This window comes from Mauremys reevesii, linkage group 7 (genome assembly GCF_016161935.1).
Source record: "Mauremys reevesii isolate NIE-2019 linkage group 7, ASM1616193v1, whole genome shotgun sequence".
Classification (NCBI taxonomy): domain Eukaryota; kingdom Metazoa; phylum Chordata; order Testudines; family Geoemydidae; genus Mauremys; species Mauremys reevesii.
The window spans coordinates 98,601,851-98,621,118 of record NC_052629.1 but is presented as its reverse complement, the minus strand read 5'-3'; the positions used below and the strand labels follow the sequence as shown (position 1 = coordinate 98,621,118).

The 19,268-nt window shown below is 41.5% G+C and overlaps 1 protein-coding gene across 3 annotated transcripts in view; it reads left to right on the top strand.

The window, feature by feature from the left end:
* DCP1A (decapping mRNA 1A) overlaps positions 1-17,926 on the top strand; it is a 48,150-nt gene extending 30,224 nt beyond the window's left edge. For all 3 annotated transcript variants that reach the window (XM_039482105.1, XM_039482106.1, XM_039482107.1), the window contains 4 exons: positions 10,807-11,565; positions 12,274-12,339; positions 14,985-15,203; positions 17,760-17,926. In XM_039482105.1, the coding sequence (XP_039338039.1) occupies positions 10,807-11,565; positions 12,274-12,339; positions 14,985-15,203; positions 17,760-17,837 (1,122 nt within the window). In that variant the 3' untranslated portion in view covers positions 17,838-17,926. The remainder of the gene's footprint in view (positions 1-10,806; positions 11,566-12,273; positions 12,340-14,984; positions 15,204-17,759) is intronic.
* The last annotated feature ends 1,342 nt before the right edge of the window (positions 17,927-19,268 follow it).

The following is a 19,268-nucleotide window of genomic DNA, read 5'->3' as shown; positions in this document are numbered from 1 at the left end:
GGAGACTGCACTCCAAATCCCTCAGCCCCAGCCCAGAGCCCCCTCCCACACCCTGAACCCCCCATTTCTGGCCCCACCCTGGAGCCTAAGGGAAGCCCCAAGCCACTGCGCCCGCCGCGGAGCTGTGAGAGGGCCATGACTGATTTTTTTTTTTCCCGTGGGTCAGTGGTCCCCAATAGAGAAAAGGTTCCCCACCCCTGCTTTAAAGGATAAGATAAAGTCTTTAAAAAACTGTGTTCAAAATATTATCTATTTACAAAGTTCATACTACACCCCATCCAATAAAAACCCCACCCCAAAACGAAAAAAAACCAAACTTGTTATCTATATAACATTTGTTAATTCCACAACAAAGAAATACTTCTGACAGGTGGTTTTTAAAAAAAATCTACCTGCCCTGAAGTACTTTGAAGTTCCTCAAAAGCTCTGTATCTCAGCAATTAAGCAAGGAAATGAGTTATGTGGAGTGTTCCAACAAATCAACAGAACTAGGTAACTTCTAAAATAAATGACTATCAAAACAAAGTTCTCAGATTAATTGATCTAAGCACTCTAAAAAGCCTTTGATCAATTGGAATTCTATAAAATTTGGATTTAGCTCTGCAGCTATGGGCCCACAGGAGTTTAGCTCTGTGCCATTGAAGAGTCCTGTCTCTTTCAAGGATCTCTTTCATTCTCTCCATAATGCCAGCTTTGGCCTCTTGCATTTTATTAAACCTGCCCTCCCATCCCCCTGCCATGTATGGCAGTTGGGCTCTTTGAAGTGGCTTCAGGAGATGCACTGAGCATGCTACTGTGGAGAGGACTCAGACCCTAATAAATCTGGTAGCCGGATGGGCTTGTTGTTCAACCCAGGGGAAAAAGTACAAAGGGATTACGTAGTCCAATGAGAGACCCTACTATCTTGTTGACAACTCTGAAACCCATCTCAGCCAGGGAAACGTCCCCAACCCCCAAAGTGGAGGTGAGAGTCTGCTCCATCAGCATTTGAGGTGATAGATGTGGATGGAGAAGGTTACGGTCACCTACACTTAGAGAGGAGCTCCTTCCTCTGCCATGACCCAATATTTGAGGACTGTAGAGTATCGCTCAGGAAAGACTTGTGAGCTTTTCATATTTAAAGGGACTGGTCTTATCCTTCTCCTCCCCTTTCTCCTCTTAACTAAACCCTTCCTGATCCCAGCACAGAGGACGAGCCTTAGAATAGAGAGAGAAATATACAAGAGGTGGTGGGGAGCTCACTTACAGGAGGAATTCCTTGCCCAATGAGCAGCTCTTCAACTCTGAGCTATGCAGTGGGATAGTGCTGGAGACCAAGTGGTATCCTGAACAGAATGGCCTATGCCCAGTCCTCATTCTCATCATCTTGGGACTCATGCAGTCTAGAAGGCAGAGCAAACCCAAGGATAGATACGGCTCTCAATGGTTGTCTCTTGGATGTCTCCCAAGTGAATGAAAACATAGTTGGAACTAACCTTTTCAGCTAATACAATTTTACAAGTATTTAAAATCTCTTATCAGGCTGGCCTGATGACCTAGTAAAGAATGATTTGGGTTGTCACATGGCAGGCTGATTCAGGATAATCTTTAGGACTTGTGTTGTAGAATTGGCTGGGAGAATCACAGAAATAATGTTCTCTTTCTTAGAGAAGAGAAGGAAACATGTATGTGACATTTGGGGGATGACCCATACCAGTAAGGGGTTCTGTTGTCTTCTGCCTCGTAATCTTGGGTGCCTTTATGCTGTGCAGCTTTTGTTCAGAGCCCTGACACCAGTAGCTAGACCACAAGCAGAAGGTTTCAGTCTAGTTACTTTTTGCAAGGCGACACCAACACTGCTTCCATTGTGAGGTCTCTCCAAATCTATCCATCCATCCTGAGTTCTTAACTCTCAGACGTGGATTTTTTTCCTTTCTGGTTCATCCTTTCTGATGTGTCATCACCAGAGGCGTGAAACCTGCCACTCAGACACTAGCTTATTTTGATGCATACACTCCACACAGTTTGCACAAGAGTCCTCCTTGGGGTAAAAATAAACCAAAAGTTTATTAAATAGAAAAACCACAGATTCAAAAATGAAATAGTAAAGGGAAACAAACATACAAGTAACCCAGAAAATAAACATAAAGGCCCAACCTCAGGCTTTACACATTCACATTAAATTAAATCCCTTTTCTAATACAAGTTACCTATTGCCTTTTGAACAGTTTCCCAGTAGACCCCCTGCCATAGAGGGGATCCAGCATTTCATGAAGAGCACCTGCCAAGTGACTGTTCCTTTCTTTCTGGATGAAGACCTCCATTTCAAGCCTCCTTTTTAAAAGGGCTTTTGCCCTTTTTCGTTCTCTCTCTGTCTCCTGGCTTGGTGACCCCTGGTTATTCAGGGTGGGGAAACTCTAGCTGGGATGTCTGTGTCTTCCAATTAAATCTAAAGACTCACTTTTTATCTTTTCCTTGTTGTACAATGCTAGGTGCTTGGAGCTAGGTCTGGTCTATGCAATCAGTATAATTGTCCGGGGGGGTGAAAAATCCACACCCCTGAGCAATGTAGTTATATAGTAACTCCTCGCTTAACGTTATAGCTATGTTCCTGAAAAATGCTGAAATGATGTTAAGTAAATCCAATTTCCCCATAAGAATTAATGTAAATAGAGTGGGTTAGGTTCTAGGGAAATTTTTTTCACCAGACAAAAGACTCCATCTGTCTGTCTGTCTATACACATACACAGTATACGTTTTAAACAAACAATGTAATACTGTACACGGCAGTGATGATTGTGAAGCTTGGTTGAAGTGGTGAAGTCAGAGGGTGGGATATTTCCCAGGGAATGCGTTGCTCCTAAGAACTAGCACTCAGCTGAGCCCTCAAGGGTTAACACGTTGTTAATGTAGCCTCACACTCTACAAGGCAGCACAAATGGAGGGAGGGGAGACAGCATGGCAGAGAGATACAGAGACACGCACCGTGTGTGTGTGTGTGTGTGTGTGTGTGTGTGTGAGAGAGAGAGAGACGCGTATTGCCCCTTTAAATACACTGACCCCACTCTAAGTACACTGCCTTTTTAAGTAGATCAGCAAGTTAAGACAGCAGCTCCTGCCAGCAAGCTTCCTCACTCCTGAGCCCTGTAGTGTCTCCCCACCTCACCCCCAAGCTCTGTGGAGATGGGGGGGGAGGGGAACGCCCTGCCATTAGCACCCCTTTTACCAGCACCGCCCTGCACAGCAAGCAGGAGGCTCCTGGGAACAGCTCCAAGGTAGGGGGCAGGAGCAGCACACGGCAGTGGGGGGAGGGACAACTGAACTGCCTGGCAATTGATAGCCTGCCAGATGGTTGAGGCACAGAGAACTTAGGGGAGCAGGGAGCTGATACGGGGGCTGCCAGTCCACCCTGGGTCCAAGCCCCCACCAGCTAGCTCCAATGAGTTGCTCTTTCTGCAAGCAGTGGACAAAGCAGGTGACTGCCAAACAACACTGTAAGGGAGCATTGCACAACTCTAAACAAGCACGTTCTCTAATTGACCAGCAATGTAACAACATTAAGTGAGGAGTTAGTGTACCAACCTAAGCCACTATATAGACAGTGCTTTGTCGGCAGGAGAGCATCTCCCACCAATATAGCTACTGCCTCTCGGGGAGATGGATTAACTATGCTGATAGGAGCTTAGAGTGTTTTCATTGAAGTGCTACAGCAGTGCGGCTGCACCGATGCAGTGTTTTAAGTGTAGACGTGCCCCTAGTCTTATCAGATTGGGAAGGCAGTCCCTCCCTGCCTGACTGCCTACAACCCTGCTGTGACATGGAGGTGAAGCTGCACCACAGATCATGAGCACAGTTTTCCATATACACAAATTCATAAATTCATGACCACAATCTGTATACATGTCACATAATGCTGATTAAGTTTATAACATTCCAGACTTCCATAAAAGACCTTACTTGACATATTTTTGTACACAGTAACAGTGCATACAATCAGTTGAATCAACTGCTAATTCTTTGGGGTTCAGACGCCTTGTTCTCCCCTTGGGATGTCTCGACTCTGATTGTGACAGTGTTGTTCTATCATTCTCTTCATCATGGAGGCATTGGTAAAAACTCCATATAGATGAGTGCACCTCCTACTGTGTAAATGAATAATCTTGAAAAAGCTTCTAAAATAATCTTATTTGGATGGAAATGCAAAGCGAAAAACTTGCCCTTCTTTAAAAACTTAGCCAAGATTCCAATGCTTTTTCAGATTCTTAACTATCACACTATTTCACTTCAAACTTTCACACATTACATTATATAGTATAGCATGAGATTAATCCATAATAATAAAAAACCTAACAAGAAATCCGTTGAAGCCATTATTCAACTTTAACCTTTTGTTTTGTGCAACAGCAGCTGAAAAAAATTTCATCATCCAAATTAGATGTATAAAATTTCACATATCAATATTTTGCAGACACTGCCAAGTTCAGGGGGTGAGAGTAAAATGCACTGGCCAGCAACTTGGAATGATTGGACAAGAGCAGGACTCCTTTGAGGTGCTCGGTTGTTGGGAGTCCCCAGAGGCCATTTCTGTAGCAGTTGCATACAAGCAATGACGTTTTTGAGAGGTTGCTGGTGGAGATAGAGATGATTTTGACCTGCAGCATTATGATTATAATGATTACATGCAGCTCTGTTACCTTTCCATCTAAGTCTGGTGGCTGATTTCCTAGTACCTCATCAAACCTAGAATCTGGATGAATGTGAAATGATTGAATCTCAGTCCAGATAAAGCCTGAAAATAAACTGGTGTGTTGAGGTAAGCACTGAGAGAATATAATGGAGGTATTGCCTCCCCCTATTATTGAGGATGTGCCCCAACTCTTTGTTAAGGAAGTTTGCAGCTCAAGGGGGTGATTCCTGTATCTCTGATTGCTCCTGGAGTTTCAGGTGGCATTACTGGTCCCAAATGCCTTTCATCTGCATCTGGGGAGACAACTGTGCATTTCACATTGTTGTGAAAACTGCAAAACAAACAAACAAAACCGTGCCTTTGTGACCTCCATATTGGATTATTGACTCATGCTGTTAACTGAGCCTATCTTTTGAAGATCATCTGGAAACGACATCATCTGCTGTAAAAGACAGCTGTCTGCTTGGGTAGCAATGGTAGTCATTGCACATTCTGTATACAGGTGTGTCGCATCTTACGTGCATTTAACATGCGTAATTTCAGCTTTACGCGGTCGGCAAAAAAAAAAAGAGAAAAATAACAATTTTAATACTGTACCTGTAGTGCAGGCAATTCCGCCCACCATTACACTCGATGTAATTTTGACTATATGCAATTTTCGCTTTACGCGCTGACTGCGGAACGTAATCCCAGCGTAAGATGTGACAGACCTGTATTGCACCCAGAAGCCGGTAGATAACTGATATATTTCAGGCTGTTGACATTGATTTCTAAAGCCTGTGTGGTTTGGAACCTGGGTGCCACTTCATAGAATCATAGGACAGGAAGAGACCTCAAAAGGTCATCTAGTCCAGTCCCCTGGTGCTCATGACAGGACTATGTATATCTAGATCATCCCTGACAGTTGTTTGTCTAACCTGCTCTTAAAAACCTCCAATGATGGAGATTCCACAGGCTCTCTAGGCAATTTATTCCAGTGCTTAACCATGCTGACAGTTAGGATGTTTTTCCTAATGTCCAGCCTAACTCTCCCTTTCGGCAATTTAAACCCATTGCTTCTTGTTCTATCCTCAGACGTTAAGAAAAACATTTTTTCTCCCTCCTCCTTGTAACAATCTTTTATGTACTTGAAAACTGTTATCATGTCCCCTCTCAGTCTTCTCTTTTCCAGACTAAACAAACTCCGTTTTTTCAGTCTTCACTCATAGATCATGTTTTGTAGACCTTTAATCATTTTTGTTGCTCTTCTCTGGATTTTCTCCAATTTGTCCACATCTTTCTTGAAATGTGGCACCCAGAACTGGAGACAATACTCTAGTTGAGGCCTAATCAGCGTGGAGTAGAGCAGAAGAATTACTTCACATGTCTTGCTTACAACACTCCTGTTAATACATCCCAGAATGATGTTTGCTGCTTGCATTTTTTTTTTCTTTCTTTTTTTTTTTTTTTCCAACAGTGTTACACTGTTGACTCATATTTAGCTTGCGGTCCACTATGACCCCCAGATCCCTTTCTGCAGTACTCTTGCCTAGGCAGCATTTCCCATTTTGTATGTGTGCAACTGATTGTTCCTTCCTAAGTGGAGCACTTTGCATTTGTCCTTATTGAATTTCACCCTATTTACTTCAGACCATTTCTTCAGTTTGTCCAGATCATTTTGAATTATAATCCTACCCTTCAAAGCACTTGCAACCCCTCCCAGTTTGGTATCATCTGCAAACTTTATAGGTGTACTCTCTATGCCATTATCTAAATCATTGATGAAGATGTTGAACAGAAGCGGACAGAGAACTGATCTCTGTGGGACCCCACTCATTATGCCCTTCCAGCATGACACTTACCCACTGATAACTATTCTCTGCACCCACCTTCTAGGAGCTCCATCTAGGTTGCATTTCCCTAGTTTGTTTATGAGAAGGTCATGCAAAACCGTATCAAAAGCCTTACTGAAGTCAAGATATACCACATCTACCGCTTCCCCCCATCCACAAGGCTTGTTACCCTATCAAAGAAACATGTGATGTCAGCTGGCGTGCTCTTGCTAACAGTCCTAGATTTGAATTTCTGGGTGCTGCTAACAGGGCATTTTCTGGTAGAATTATGAATTCCTTATGTGTTTCCTCAGTTAGCCAGAGGAAAAAATGCTCATATCAGTCTTTCTGTTGATTTAGGCAACACAGTCCCCGTTTCTCCCCCCCCCCCCCCATGATGCACTTGGGCCAAGTGACAATGGTAATATGATCTTTTTGTAATTTTTTTCTTGCATGTATTAGAGGTAACACTGAGTAGGCTGATAGGTCCCAACTCTGCAGTCCATCTAATTCCCAAATGCTCTGTACTCTTTGCCCTATTTTGGATACAGTTTTTAGAAGACTACCACACCCATTCTTTTCTTTGTTCTAACTAAGCTGCACTTTAATTTTGGGCTCCATTTTGGTTTCCTTTTATAGAACAGCTGAAAATGTGTGACTTGATTTATTTTCCCTATAACCTTCGTCACTCTGATTGCCTTGCTAATCTTCCTGCTACTACTTCTCCAGTATAAAGAATCCTTAGCTTTTCAGTTGCTTTTAAAGTACAGTGAAACCCCGCTATAACGCAATGTTTGGGGTCCAAAAAATTCCATCGTGATAAATGTGGGGTCACGGTATAGAGGGGTTTCAAGCCGGTCAGTTTAAGTCAGTGGTCCCCAACGCGGTGCATTGATGTGCGCCCCCTAGTGCCCAGCAGGGGAGAGAAGCCGCAGCCCCACACCTGCTGGGGACAGAGAACTCTGAGGCTGCGGGCGCCGGTGCTCTCTGTCCCCAGCAGGCGCGGGAACATGGCTTCTCTCTGGCTTGGAGAGGAGCCGCAGCCCCGCGCCTGCCAGGGGCAGAGAGCACCGGCGCCCGCAGCCCTGGAGTTCTCTGTCCCCAGCAGACGCGGGGCTGCGGCTTCTCTCCCCTGCTGGGCGCTAGGCGGGGGCACATCAATGTCCTGGCGGGCGCCATGGCGTTGGGGACCACTGGTATTAGGCCTTAAAGGGGAGCCAACTTATGATCGCGTTATATGCGATTTCGCGTTATGGCAGGGCGCGTTATTGCGAGGTTTGACTGTAATTAAAAGGCAGCCATTTTCTATTAGAAGCACCCAAAGTTAAAACATTTCCCAAATGGAAAATAAAATCAGTAGAGAGGACAATATTTTCCATGTGTGTTGCACTGGAGAATGAAAACAAATCATACTATAACTGGTAATTGACCATGTTCTTCCTTTTCTGCTAATATAAAACAACTTGTATTGTATTTTAACATTATCATGTTTAAAAGTAGCAAAGCAAAATTTTAAATATAGGAAATCCCTTAAGATAGTAAGATGTGTTACGACAAGCCAGTCATGCAGCGTAATCTAGGTGGGCCTAAGCATGCTGTTCCAGGGTTCTTTGATTTAAACAAGAAGACGCTTGTCACATTAATTTTGTACAAGATATTTAATTACCTTCAGAATATTTTGTTCTTCAGTGAACATTCTTTTAAAAAGTATATAGAGAAAAACTGAAGTTAATAGCAGTCAGGTTATAACTCAGAGGTACATAAACCAGATTTTTATTTTTTTAAGTATCAAGCTATACTTTGAAATTCCAAGAGTTCACTTGTCACAACATCTGTTGTGTTGCCTACAAGAAGAGGTTTGGGGTTTTTTTTAAATAAAAATCTAATAGAACTATCAAGATGTGTATATGCCTTTCTGACTAACTGCTTAATCTTATTGTTGTAACCATTCTGCTTCCTCCATCTCCCACTCCCACCTTTTAATCCATTGTTATTGATGACTTTCACTTTTTTCAATGTCTGAAATTTCTATCGTAAAATTCATCTGAACAGATGCAGTCTGTTTCTTCCAAAGTGCAGTGCACAATTATAAGTGATCAAAGTAATACGTAATGCTAACACTAATGGTGGTGGGTTTTTAGTTTGTGTAATGAGCTTGTTTTATTTAAAAATAATAAAATATATAGGAAAACTTATTAAATGTACACACACAAGGCCCCTTTGGAATGGATACAGCTTGCATGTTTAGGCCTTTCCTATCTTTTTTGTTTACCAAAAAAGGTTTGTTTGTTTATTTACTACAGAAACCTTTTAAGTTGTTACAATGTCAACTTTGTTGCTGCAGGTAATGGCATATGAAAGTAGATGAGTGGTCACCAGCCCATCGATCGCAATCCACTGGTCAATCCTGGAGCCTCGGCCAGTCGATAGCGATCTCTGGGAAAGTCCGGCGGCGCAGCGGGGCTCAGAGGCTGCTTGCCTGCCGTGATTCCACGCCGCTCCCAGAAGTGGCTGGCTGCTGACATGTCTCTGCAGCCCCCTGAGGGCAGGGGGGCGGTGAGGCAGCTCCGCATGCTGCCCTCGCCCCTAGCACCATCCTCGCAGCTCCCATTGGCCAGTTCCAGGTCAATGCAAGCTGCGGGGGCTGTGCTTACAGGCATGAGCAGCGCACGGAGACCCGCTGCCCCCCACCCCCTGGGGGTCGCATGCAGAGATGTACCACCAGGCAGCTGCTTCTGGAAGCAGTGTGGGGCCATGGCGCCTCTTTGCGCCACCAGCTGGGAGCCGCGTGTGGTAAGCGCCTCCCGGGTGGAGTCTGCACCTTACACTCCCTCCTGCACCCCAACCCCCAGCCCAGAGCTTCCTCCCAGAGCCCACACCCCCCAGCCCAGCCCAGAGCCCCCTCCTGCACCCAAACTCCTCCCAGAGCCCACATTCCTCATTCTTGCACCCCAACCCCCTGCCCCAGGTTCAGCCAATGCACACCCCACAGTTGAGAATATTACACCGATTGGTGACCATCCCTGAAGGATTTTGCATCTATAAACCGCAAATGACACTACTAAAAAGTAAAACTCATGAAATGTCCTGTGGATTCTATGAGATTAGGTGCAGTGTGACCATATGACGCCTGCACCTAAACTCCCTCCCAGAGCTTGCACTCCTGCACTCCAAGCCCCTGCCCCGGGCTCAGCCCAGAGCCCCCACCCACACTCTGAACCCCTTGGCTCCAGCCAAGAGCCTGCACCCCCTCCTGCACCCCAACCCACTGCCCCAACCCAGTGAAAGTGCATGAGAGTGGGGGATGGTGAGCAATGGAGGGAGAGAGGAATGGAGTGAGCAGGGCAGGGCCTCTGGGAAGGGGCAAGGTAGACCCTGGGTTGATCTTTAAGTTCAAAAAATGATCTTGTGTGTAAAAAGGTGGGAGACCACTGAAGTAGATATTGTAGATAAAATAATAAAACATTTTGAAAAACTTTCAGTACTCTTAAAAATAGGGTAAGGCGTATTTTACAAATCTAATCCTGCAAGGTTAGCTGGAAGCTATGACATTGAAGCACAATTGGGAGCCCATGATAACATTTTTGTCTTCCAAGCATAGTCCTTCTGCACCAAGTGTAATTGCAGTCTTTTTCTTTCCTTACATGGATCATGGGTTCCTGAAACTGCCTTTGTTCTTACATTACCACCTACTTTAAAAAGCTTCAAGATCATGTAGTGAAATTGGTGTCATTCAGTTAGTTGAATATCTGGTATAAATTATTCTATCCAAAAAGACCAAGTATGAGCCATGTTGATATGCACTGATTTTTTATATTCCATTTGTTACCTGTTTTGGCATGCAATTCTAAGTGCGCAGTATCTGGCAGATCTTGAATACTCTGCCATTCAAGGCAGCTGTGTTGCTGTCAGTTGTATATCTATAGAGTGATTGTCTTTTTGTTGAGTTTATGCTGTAGTGTATAGCCTAAGGCAGTCACTGAGTTAATTAGCTCTGTGGCAGTACAACAGTACTTACAACCTGGATCCATATAATGGTTTTGTAATTAATTTACAGTTAGTATGTTCATGTGGGTGAGATGGCAAGCTCTGAAATTCTTGCATGTGTAGTAAACTGCTACTTTCTGTGTAAGCTCAAAAGCTTGTCTCTCTCACCAACATAAGTTAGTCCAATAAAAGATGTTACCTCACCCACCTTGACTTTCTGTTTCAGAAAGTATTCTTCCCAACTGTTTTTTGTTCTGAATACTGTAACAGCTTCTGTGTGTGAGATGGGATGTATTTTATTTTTTCACCAGTTCTCTCAACACTTTTTCTTCCTTTTTCTAGCCATTCCAGTCAACGCACAAACATCTGACAGTGGAAGAATTATTTGGAACCTCCTTGCCAAAGGAACAACCAACAGTTTCATATCCCAATCCAGACAGAATGGAGAAGTTACAAGCTGACACTACAGGCAGAGAGCACAACTTATTCTTGCCTTTTTCACTTGAGCAAACAGCGGTGACACACCAACCATTGGGGAAACCAGAGAGTACAAGTGTCAAAACCAATGGCAGTACCTTGAATCAGCAAGAGCGTGTAACACCCATGCTGATTGCTCCAGCTTCAGTTTTGCAGCCTGACGTAAAGAATGTTTCAAACTATACAGTTCAATTAAACCCTATTCTTAATTCAGCCTCAACAACAGAAGCTCCTTCTGCTCAGATACTTCCCAACCTAAACCCAAACAGTAATATAATGCAAGTTATGCATCAAGCTGCTAAACAGATGTCCCCACTTATGAATCAGCCACCATCTGATGTGAATCACATGCCACAAAATCTAATTGCTGGCCAAAACCAGTTCATAGCACCTTTGGCAGCAACTAATACAGGAAATGCTTCAAATACACCCTTTCCAAATGTTGACCTTCTCCAGAAACTCAGGTTGACCCCACAGCAGGACCAAATGCAACAGTCTCTTAGTAAAACTACCATGGCACCTAGCATTTCATCCACAGTTAGCCAACTTGCAACACCAGAAAGCTTCAAAGAATCCCACACCAAACCAGCATCATTGAGTACCAAAATAATCACACCCCTTCAGGTATTCTATGGCTTTATATATGCTTGTATTTTTTTTTTTTAAATATTGCCAGACAACAAATGCTTTGTCCTTTAAATTTGAACTTCCTTAGAAATTAGCTTTTAACTCTAAGTGTTTCATTGTAAGCATTAAATGATTTGTTAAAATACTTGTAGATGAGAAATCTGCTCTCTTCTGCTTTCTCATTAAAATGTTGGTTTATAATTGAAATTTTTCTAACTGACTTAGGTGGTAGCTTTCTCAGAGCCATGTCAATGTAGCTCTCTGTCATGCTAACAGAATTTCTAATTTTGACATGGCATGGACTTCATTTCATTGAGGTTGGTTTGTCATCATTTTCCAATCTGGGTTCCAAACTTAATTTCTTTTCGTTTCTTTTCATTTCAACTTCTATAGTCCTTGTCTTTGGAATTCTTTAACTATGGTTGAAGGGTTGCTGATTCTGCAGTCTTCAAATGTAAACTCCAGTCTTGTAATCTTTTCAACTTGCCTTTACATGTTTTCATCTATTATTTTGCTCCATTTATGAAATATATAAATATAAAAAAAACTGCATAGAATTGGATACCATGTCTGTCTTATTGTAGACCTTGACTTGTAATATCCAAGAAAATATATAATTTAGTTGGGGAAAAACAGAAGATAACACAACCAGAAATTCAGACACTGACAATAACATGTACCATACTTTTGTTTTTTAAATTGCAGACGATACAGCAAAACAAGGAGCCAGATGTATTTCCACAACCCAAGGCTTTGCCAAAAGCCAGCCAAGTAAGCATATAAACTTTTCTCCAGCAAATTAAATATTTCTCATGTCAAAGTTTTCCATTTTACAGCAAATAATTTCTTGTATCTTGAAGACTCAAGTACAAGACTGTAGTCATTAACATGCCCATTAGTCCTATTTCCATCTCTGAAAGGCCGAAAAATGCTATCATGGTTAGGAAAGAGACTATATATTAAAAATGGCTTCTCTTCAGTATGGGATCTCTTCCCTGCATGTTAGCTGTGCAGTGCTATGGGTGAGTGAACTAGTCTCTTCTGCTTTGTGAAGTATGAACAGGAATAGCAGACTGCATCATCTTTTATTCTGATGGTGTTGCATGAACTAGAAAGAATATATCTTGACTCTCCAGTCCCAGGTTCCGTTTGAACCAGTAGCAGTTTTTAAAGGCATTTTCATTTGTAGATGGTGGTAAAATTGAGAAGCAGTAAGTAGAGAACTACATAGTTCCATAATTATTTTTACTTAATGTTTATATTGGGGTAATAACTAAGGGCCTCAATCTGTGCAAAGAGAAGGACAGTGTCCCAAAAAATATTGTGCTTTAGCACAGACTAGTTGTGAGCACAATTTGTAGCGAGTTGGTGATTACAATGATTACTGTTACCACCTGCTGTTTTTATAGACTCCGTTTTCAGATTGTTAGAACCACAAAAGAATAACCTTTGAACATCCAGGTCAATATAATATCAAAGTGAACTTTGAGATTCCAGTCAGAAAATAATTAGCAGTAGCCAAAAAGCAGGATCAGACCTTTTAAAATATACTTGACCTCTAATGATTTTTATTTAATTATTTATGTCTAAATGAAATACACAGTGAAATGTAGTCCTTACTGGTGGCCAGCAGCATCTAAACTGATTAGTGGCTTTACAAAAATCATGAATGGTAAGGCTTTTAAACACTATTACTAAATCATGCCATTCTAATTCCTTTTGCATTATATAAAAGCTGCTTTAGTAGCATGTTCATCTCTAATCGGGAGGGCAGCAAAATGATGTTGTTCACAGTTCAGTGCAGTCTGTAAATTGGCCAGAAGTCAATGATCAGTTAAGCAGTGTGCCCACAGTAAAAAATGCATCACTTTTTAACTCAAAGACAATTTAGTGTGCTGGTGGTGTGCCACTGACTACATGTGCAGGTTTAAATGTGCTGTGATTTTCAAATTAAAACTTACTGTGGTATTTTCCCTACTAGGTTGAATTTAATATATATTTTGCATATATATTTTAACCCTTTTGATATGACTGTCTGTGTAAACATTCAGGGTAGATAGTTTTGCCCTATTTCTTTTTATAATGGAAGATTTTTAAATTTCCAAGGGAAGCTCTTTTATTTGTGTATAAAGTTTATTTGAGTTTCGCTGTTTATTTCTGCTTTCCTTCTTTGGTGAAACTGTTGGTGTTGTCAAAATGAATCCCAAACATTTTGGTCATCCAGAAAGCCTAAGCAAAAGAAGCAGGTAGATCAGTATATTCAATATAAAACTGAGCTGACAGGGAGTCTTCAAATTAATTACCTGAGAGAGTGAGCTTTCCCTACCCTCCTCACACAGATCTAGCCTTCTGACATTCTGGGGCTGCAGTTATACTGACCAAACTCCCGGTGTATATAGCACTATGTCGACAGGAGACGCTCTCCTGTCACTGTAGGTAGCATCTTCACTAAGTGCTACAGTGGCGCAGCTGCAGTGCTGTAAGTGTACACAAACCCTCAGTTCCTGCTACTCTGATTTACTTTATATGGAGTTAAGAACACGAGGGTAGTGACTGCAGAGAAGAATTGTGCCTACAAAGAAGATAAATCTGTATCTTGTTCAGCTCCTAAAAGTTTTATATTTGTAAAGCAAACTGATATGACTCAACTAATTAAGCTCCAATGCACTTCTTTTTATGCATGTAAAGCTTTAATGTTTTATACTGGTATTTTGTGTCTTATATGCTACAAAAGCCAGCTTGTTACAAGTACACATTTTAAGGAACTCAATATGATAATGGTCAACCTAGGTCCCAGCGCCCTGAAGAGCTACTAAATTCCCTAGGGTTCCTGAGGTTCCTAATGTCTCCCAGTAGTTGATTAATCTATTTTCTCCATCCTGTCTTCTTTGAAATCATGCTGTATATGGTTCTATTTGTTGGTTTTAAAAAATTGCCTTTACATGAGATTTTTTTCAGCTGTACAACTACCTAAAGTGCCAAATGTTTAAAAAAATAATTTATGATCATAAGATGCACAGCATAGACAGACACCAGCAGTGAGATTTCAAATGGAGCCATTTTAAATCCTCCCAGTTCTTAATCTAATTAACTGATTTATTTGACCTTAACAAAAATGTAATCTGCATCCGAAGAATAAAGAGAACTTCAAACACTTTTCTCAGCCTTGTCATAGGTTGAAACGGTAAAATGCATCAGTCTTATCTATGAAGGCGGTAAAGGCTCTTCCATAATCTACAGATATAGGTGTTAGTCTTTCCAAATAGGTATTTGTTCAGAGTTTGATATAAAAACACTCTCTAAATGTCTATTTAGATAACATATGTAGCAATAATGGCTAATTCATCCAGGTTCTTATAAAGGCACTCATCTCCACAGTGTACATGGGTGCTTAATTATTTTCCTTTCTTTTGCAGGTCGTACCTCCGCAGTTTGTTACAGCCACAACTACAGTGACTCCTTCAATCCTCTTGTCTCCTAGTGTTTTCCAGCAGTCAGCTACAAAATGCACTGAAATAGAGAATAAAGCCAGCTCCTCTTCTCCTCTAACACTTGGAGCAACAGAAATTCAGACAATGCCTCCTACTGTTCTCAGTAGGTCTCAGCTCCAGGAAACCTTAATACATCTAATAAAGGTACTGTCAGTATCAGATTAAACCACTTTGGGTTTTTTCTGAATACAGAGGCAAGTAATGAGACTCCGTGCACTGGCAACTCCCATTGGATTCAATAGACGTTACAAGAGCTCAGCATTCTTGGGAGCCTGATGATTCCATACAGGTCCCATGTGTAGAGATGGTCCCTTGACTCAAGGTGTCTTCCTTTCCAGGATGGCACAATTTACTTCCTCTCTGGGATCCAGGTTTAGTGATGAGGTGGGGAACAGCTATGGGTAAGCCACGAGGGACATGCATTGGGCCTCTTCCTTCTCCATCCACATACATCTCTGCAAAAATCTGCAGAAAAGTTAATGCAGCTTCAGGATGTATTAACATTCCTATGGAGCCCCTCCTGCTGCTTAGCTCCTTCTTAAAGGGAATTCCAGGGGTGGACTTCAGGGCTGCAGTCTTTGGCAGCACAGCTCCAATGGATCTGCACTGAGCGGAAAGTTGCTCAGAGACCTCTGTATAGTATTGCAAATCTCAAAGGATCTGCAAAATTTGTGGGTAAAGAGAAAAGTTGCAGTCCCTGTGCCATTCTGTGGGGTTTTATGCTGAAAGGGGTGATTTGATACAGAATTTTGCCCACAAGAAGTTGAAAATATGTATGTAAAATCAAAATATATTTCATTAATAGCTCAGCCTGGAAGTAACTTGGCCATTACATTTTTATTTAACAAAATATTCCAGTTACAGATGAGTTTTCTTTGTTCCTTTTTTAGGGGGCATGAGCTCACCTTGAAATGGAAACTGCAAGCATTCTGATTAATGAATTAGAAAGTTTTTTAAATGAGTGTGCTTTAATGCTTCAATTAATATTTCTGCTGCAATTCTGTTTTGCAACTTCTGCTGCAATGTTCCTTAGGGCAGGCCTAAACTTAGAATGCTGTGGCTGCACAGCTGCACTGAAGCAATTGCTCTCCTGTCGGCGTAGTAGCATCTTCACTGAAGTGCTACAGTGGTGCTTCTCCTGTCGGCGTAGTTAATCCATCTCCGTGAGAGGCGGTAGCTGTGTCGACAGGAGGAGGCCTCCCATCAACATAGCACTGTCTACACAGGGGGCAAGGTCAGTAAAACTATATTGCTCAAGGATGTAGATTTTTCCCACCCCTTGGTGATGTAGTTATACCAATGTAATGCAGACCTGGCCTCGGTGAATCACAACAGAGCTATTGCTCTGATAGGGCCATATAGCAAGATGATTATTTAGCCTCTTTCTGTTGTAGAATTACTACCAATGTCACAAAACTTTGTGCAACATCAGGGGTCTCTTGCTCTTTCCACACTGATATCAATAGGTCTTACACACTAAATGCAACTCTAAAAATAAGACTACAGGAACATAGCTCCTAGTGATAGAATTGTTAGGACTGGAAGGGGCCCATAGTAAGTCGTATAATCAGCTTGGTGGCTGTTTTTGTTCTTTTGCATGACCTGCCTTTTTTTGCAGGACCTGCAGCTGCAACAAAAAACACTTGCTGACCCAGGAAAAACCTGGAAACTGAGCTCAACTACCAGGCTTTTGTGTTCTTTTTATTTTATATTTTTATTTATTTATGTATTTATTATCAGAGGCAGATTGCACAGATTTCTGCCTGTAATCTTGAGGACACTATTTGTGCTGTTCCAGTTCCAAAGGGAGCAGTACTTTTTATGTGCAGTCTGTATATGCCGTATGTAGACAGGAACCTAAAGGCTGATCAAAATTGTCCTCCCTAGAAGTGGGGGATTACTATAAATAGTGACTGCAGTAGAATACAAAGATCTGAAGTGCAAATAATGCTGAAGGAGAAGAATATTCATCTTCATGCTGATTGATTAGGTGTCTGTTGTGGGCTTTACCATTTGAATGTTTAGAACCCAAGAAAACTAGAATAGCTTTAAATATTGCATATAAGTTAGCATGCTTAGTTTCCCAGTAATATATTGATCTAGAATTTTAGACCAAGGAACGCACTGTACATTGTTTTCCAAATTTGTCTTGGAAGTGTAAGTAATTGCAGAAAGTCTTTCCATATAATTGCTGGCACTGCTTGGAGATGGATTTGGGAGTCAGTGCTGTTCAAGAATGCACAAAAAGCAGAATTCACTGCACCCCTGCTATGCTCAGGTAATGGGATTTGATGTGGTTGAAGTGAGCAGGAGTTCTGAGGGACAATGAAACTAGTACCTTCCAACCCAGGGCCAGGACTGTAGTGCACGTTCTCTTCCACCCACTTAAAACTACTAATACGCTGCATGGCGGGAATGGTGGCTGTTGTCCCTCAGTGCTACTTGTGCTGGATGTTAGGACCGCTTGCAATGTATAATCATGGATCTTACTGTCCTGGCCCCCAGCCTCACACTCCCCCATTCTATGTGGTGCCTGTGCAGCAGTGCCTTCATGCAGCCAGTCCTCTCTGTATTCCCCACTCTGAAGAGACGCAGACCCCATCTTGAGGTTTAAGTTGTGCACAATTAAGTAGCAAAAATCAGCACTTAAGTGTATGTTTTTAGTTAATGTTCTGCATGTGCTCTTTTCCCCTCCTGCAGAATGATTCCAGTTTTCTCAGTACTGTTCATGACGTCTACTTGCAAGTCCTGACCAAGAATACAGACATCAAACTATAATTGTCAGTTGAACTGAATTAACTTCAATATGTCTGCTTCTGAAACAATTATGCCTCATCTATAAAGCTGTAATATTTTTTTAAAAAGAATATTTAGTTTTCAGTGTCTTGAATTTTGAACCTGTTGGGAAAGACTATTCCTTAAAAATACTTCTTAAAGTAATCTGCTCAGAAGTGATCTAGGTTTCACTGTGATCATCACCAGCAAACCTTTGTTTCTAAGGAAAAGTTGTTTAGTTGCATGAGAGTTTTCATTAGCATTAAGTGAATGTGCAAATGTTTTCTCTTTTATTTCTAGCTATCTTCAGTATTGAAGAGTTAAGGGGAGCAGTGCTGTTTTTAACCTATCAGGTATACAGTACACTACACAGATCAGAACAAAACTCAGTTGTATAACCCACTTCTGGTTGTAAGGGCTTCGTAGAGGCTGGAAAGGCTCATTTATTGTAATAAACTGGTTGGTTGGTGGAAGATACTGCAGTCAGGCTTGGAGCTGGGTGCCCTTAGAGCTAGATGTTTGAGGTAGGGGTTACAAATACTTTTGCCCATTCCTGAGCAATAAATAGCTTTTACCCAATGCACATCCTTAATTTGAAACTGTTCCGTTAGATTTTGGTTTCGCATCTTTGGTAACAAACATGTGTCCAATGAAATATGCTCGGTTTCTCTAAAAAGATCGAATCCAAAGAGTGCACAATCCTAGGATATGGCAATCATGCGCTTCTAAGTAACAGTCTGATTCTGTAAATTTTTAAAATCAGATCTGGGGAGGAACATCACTCTGACTATTATTTTCCTATTCCCCGGGGCTATATATGATATTTGAAATATGTTGTTTCTGTTAAGCTAAGGATGAGCCAATGCCAGAATTGAGTTTCATTATTCACTTGTGTTGGCACTGTAGTGTTGAAAACTATATAGATGCGAAACAATTACAAACTGACCCCTTGCCTCCAAATTTTTTTTTCACGTTGTGTAGTCTTGCATTGTGTTTAGTTGAAAAGTGAACACTTCTTACATATGGTTTACCATTTTAGTATTTACCAGTGTAAGAATCAGACTTCTTCATGTCTCCCCATTTGAAGTCAGAAAAGAATCTAATGATATTTTACTATGCTGCTATTGGTCTATCTGTGACTTATATTTATTTCTATATGGCATGAAAAGGTAGTTAGTAATACTTTAAAGTAGATCTCAGTTGATTCCAGGACTAGTAATTTTAAGGGATGATTTTTGAGTAGAGAGGTCTTGGTATATTTGGTAAAGGATAATTTGTAGTAAATGTAACCAGTTAGGATGCTTTGCTTATTTTTATCAAGCACTACTGCAATGAAGAAGGAACAAGTTTTGTTTGGCTCTACAAAATAGAATATCCTAGGGATTAGTTGTAATAATGTTGACATAGTCAAGAGTGCCGGGTCATTTCATTAGA